We start from the raw sequence: 3,764 nt of genomic DNA, 5'->3' as shown, positions 1-3,764 counted from the left end.
GTGGTTGAAAAACAAGTTTTACTGACTCCATCCTAAGTGTATGTAAACTTCCGACTTCAACTGGAGTCACCTTAGCCTTGACACCCTGCTTTATTGGGTCAGATATTCAGACAGTGAACTGCCTTGTTCAACTGTAGTGTTAAAAAGTCTTCAAGTCAAATATGTTTATTTTACTTCTCTGTTTTGGTTTGAGGGGGAGGAGGTAAGAGTGGGGGGGCTAAGGGAGTATATTTACGGCTCAATGAATGAGGCACTCAGTTTGTGGGCAAATTGTCAAATGAGTTGCATTTCCCGAGGAATTCCACTAACGCCGGTACCCGGGGTCCTTTGAGCTTTGGCACACACAGTTAGCTCATGAAAATAAGTTTGATTTAAACATGCATTGTGTAGGCCTATAGAACGCTGAATAGTACAGTAATGCGGTTTCAAGTGTCTTACAGGTCTCCAATGGCATTTGAGATAATAACTTCAATGACAGCAGGACACACTCTGAGATTTAGACTAATGCTCTTGGTTCTGAGCCAAATGCATGTCTCTCCATACCTCCTGCAAAGAGGGTGACTTTTGACTTTGATAATGTCCTACTCCTAGTTCTATGTGTGCTTAGGGTTGAAGGACAAACTAACCCCAACTATCCAGTGGATTAGAATGTGACTCATACGTGACTCCAACATGTGTTAGATCCAAGACTGTCTATGTTCAATTCTACAGACCCATCACAAATGTGCAAATGAAATTAGCATTGAAAAAGCCAATGGAAATGTAATTATTGGTGCCAAACAAGTGTGTTAATATTTATTTAACCTTTATTTAACTAGACAGTTAAGAACAAATTCTTATTTACAATGACGACCAACCCATGGCCAAACCCGGACAACGCTGGGCCAATTGTGCGCTGCCCTACGGGACTCCCAATCACGGCCGGATGTGATACAGCCTGGATTTGAACCAGGGACTGTAGTGACGCCTCTGTGCCTTTGACCACTATGCCACTCGGGAGCCAAAGGAAATTGGTATTGGTATTTTTGGTATTTTATTTTATTAGTCCACTATTGCTACATTCCCAAAATCTTTAAAAGAAAATGAATGTCTACAAAGAACGTCCCCTACCGTCTCCAACCCTGTTGGGGTACTGGACACCCCCTCAGCAGGGGGATGAAACTTAGTAAGTGTGGCTGTGGTGGTGGTGCTGCCCAGTCAGTGTGGGCTAGCGGTTGGTTTAAGCCACCTGCTCCTTCTCCTCTTGTCAGCACAGATCCTCAGAGCTGTCCCATGGACAAATACACACATTTTTACTGCTCTGCTACACTCCACGACACTTGGCCAGCACTTACAGAGTGGATATCCAGCGACATTTATTATCCAAAAGTGAGAATGTCCACAGTCTATGCTGACTGTCCCAGCTCTGCCCAAAGCTACTTGGCTGCCAAACCTACTGGTCTAGGTGGTTCTGTAGCTAAGGCTTCCGGGTAATGCTCTTGGACATCTTGTTGTCTAGACTTTGGGAATCCTGCTGAAGAAGCATCAATGGGTGCCAAGCAGTCCAAGGAGGAGGAGATGAAGAGACAGGTGAGGAAGAGTGCCGGGCGTGAGGACAGCTTGACGTCAGTGGAGCGGATCCCCAACCACACATACAAACAGTGGGGCTACAGTAGGCTGAGCCTGGCCCGCCTCAGCCTCAAGGAACCCCCAGAGGAAGTGTGGGATGTGACGAAGCTTGAGAAGCTCAATCTGTCGTTGAACTGCCTACGGGCTCTGCCCCCTGCCCTTAGCATCCTCAGCAACCTGGTGGTCCTCAACCTGTGGGGGAACCAGCTGGCCAGATCCTTCAAACACCCACAAACAGGGAAATCAATCCTAATCAAAGGTGTTATTACGTGCTCCACTAAGGCAGTTATCTATCTTATAACTTGTCCTTGTGGTAAAAATTATGTGGGTAAAACAAAGCGCAAATTAAAAGTACGTATCTCAGAGCATCGTAGCAACATTAGGTGCAAAAACTTGACTTATCCAGTTGCGGCCCACTTTTTGGAGAAGGCCACTCGATTTTGTCTCTGCGTTATATTGGCATAGAACATGTCACCCTCCCTAGGACAGGGGGTGATCTTGATCATTTATTGTTAAAACGAGAGGCTGCCTGGATCTTTAACTTAAAGACCCTTGCTCCCTTCGGTCTCATCGTAGACTTTGATCTGAAGCCATTCTTGTGATTATTGTTACGTTGCCATTGTAATTGTTTGTAAGCTTGTGTAGTCTAAAATGAATCTATGATCATATGCTATCCATTTGTTGGTTGTATGCTCTATGTTCTTTGCCATTTTAATATTTGAGAATTAACCAACGATATTAGGCCACTCTTGGCCATGATTACAGACACGTGTCTTTTGACACTATAAACGAGTAATCCCGCAGTGTTTGTAATTATACCCTGATGAAGACAGCTTGGCTGTCGAAACGTTGGTAATTACATTTTTTGCATCTGAGCTCCTAGAGTGTGCGGCTCTCTTTTATTTTCAAGGAACCAGCTGACCAGCCTACCCCCGGAGATCGGCCAACTCGGGCACCTCCGTGTCCTGTTCTGCTACCGCAACCGGGTGACTGAGGTCCCAGAGGAGCTGGGAAACTGCACTAGGCTGGAGGTCCTCAACTTGACCAACAACAAGATATCTGGCCTCCCTGCTTCCTTCACCAGCCTGACCTGCTTGCGCAAACTCAACCTCAGCCACAACAAAATTGTTCACTTCATCTACACCATGAAGAGTCTGGTGTTCGTCCACCTGGCCTGCAACAGGCTGGAGTGCATCGCCGATAGCATCGCCGATAGCATCGCGGCGCTGGTGGAGCGCAAGATCCTCATTGTGGAGGGAAACGAGATCCACTCGCTCCCCAAGATGATCTGCTGCCTGACGCGCCTCTAGCTTCTCAACGTGGACTTCAACGACATCCAGAACGTGCCCCAGGAGATGCACCAGCTCAGCAGGCTGGAGAAGCTGGCCTGCCACCCCTTGGATAAGGGGCTCCACATCATGCAAAACCCATTGCAGGAGCAAATCAAAGAAGTGCTGGATGGAGACCTCACCACCCTGTTTAATTATCTCAAATCTAATAGAGACTGTTCCACAGAAGGAGGGAAAACTCCTGGTCTTGATCCGTGTGCATTTCATCTGGGGACCCACTTTTGGTCTCCATAAGAGAACTAATGTACTTCCATTGTTGTTGCTCATGAGTAGGATAAGATTTTGGAGTGGTCCTCAACATGCATGAGAAAATGATGAGACAAAGCTTAGATTACTATATTTGAACTTTCTGTAGATAATGAGACGATGCAAAAGAATCTGCAACTGTGATTATGCTAAAATGATTAGGCTACTAATTAAATGACTGTAATCCTGATTCTAAGGGTGTTTATGTAGAGTTCTACCTAGCAACTCTATTTGCATAAATTGGGACATGTTATCCTTATAAACTCCTTAAAGAAACTTACAAGTGAGTGAAAGGCTCAGTGGGGCTAAACACATTGTATTGAAATAGCCTTGGACTGTTGGGAGACCGGGTTAGAGGAAATAGCTTAACGTGTAGCCGAGCTCTGACGTCAGATTCTTCACAGAGGCCATGTTTCAGAGGCCATGTTTCAGGTCCCGAGTGAGAACACCTAACAAAGCCAGGGGCTGTTTGTTCTTAACAAGCATTGGATTTCTCCCTCATTTGTTTTGTCTTGCTGTTGGGGGAGCGAACCTGGTCGTTTCTCTGACCTGCTGCATATA

At 45.9% G+C, this 3,764-nt stretch overlaps 1 protein-coding gene across 1 annotated transcript; it reads left to right on the top strand.

Moving 5' to 3' along the window:
• Nucleotides 1-1,527: 1,527 nt before the first annotated feature.
• On the top strand, nucleotides 1,528-2,918 carry LOC124038967 (leucine-rich repeat-containing protein 30-like). The gene is made up of 2 exons (XM_046354877.1): nucleotides 1,528-1,802; nucleotides 2,519-2,918. Exons 1-2 carry the CDS (start codon nucleotides 1,528-1,530, stop codon nucleotides 2,916-2,918), a joined length of 675 nt encoding a protein of 224 aa, XP_046210833.1.
• Nucleotides 2,919-3,764: the final 846 nt, after the last annotated feature.

Source organism: Oncorhynchus gorbuscha, linkage group LG07 (assembly GCF_021184085.1).
Source record: "Oncorhynchus gorbuscha isolate QuinsamMale2020 ecotype Even-year linkage group LG07, OgorEven_v1.0, whole genome shotgun sequence".
Lineage (NCBI taxonomy): Eukaryota > Metazoa > Chordata > Actinopteri > Salmoniformes > Salmonidae > Oncorhynchus > Oncorhynchus gorbuscha.
Note: the sequence above shows the minus strand (reverse complement) of the source record. Positions and strands in the feature narration are given on the sequence as shown.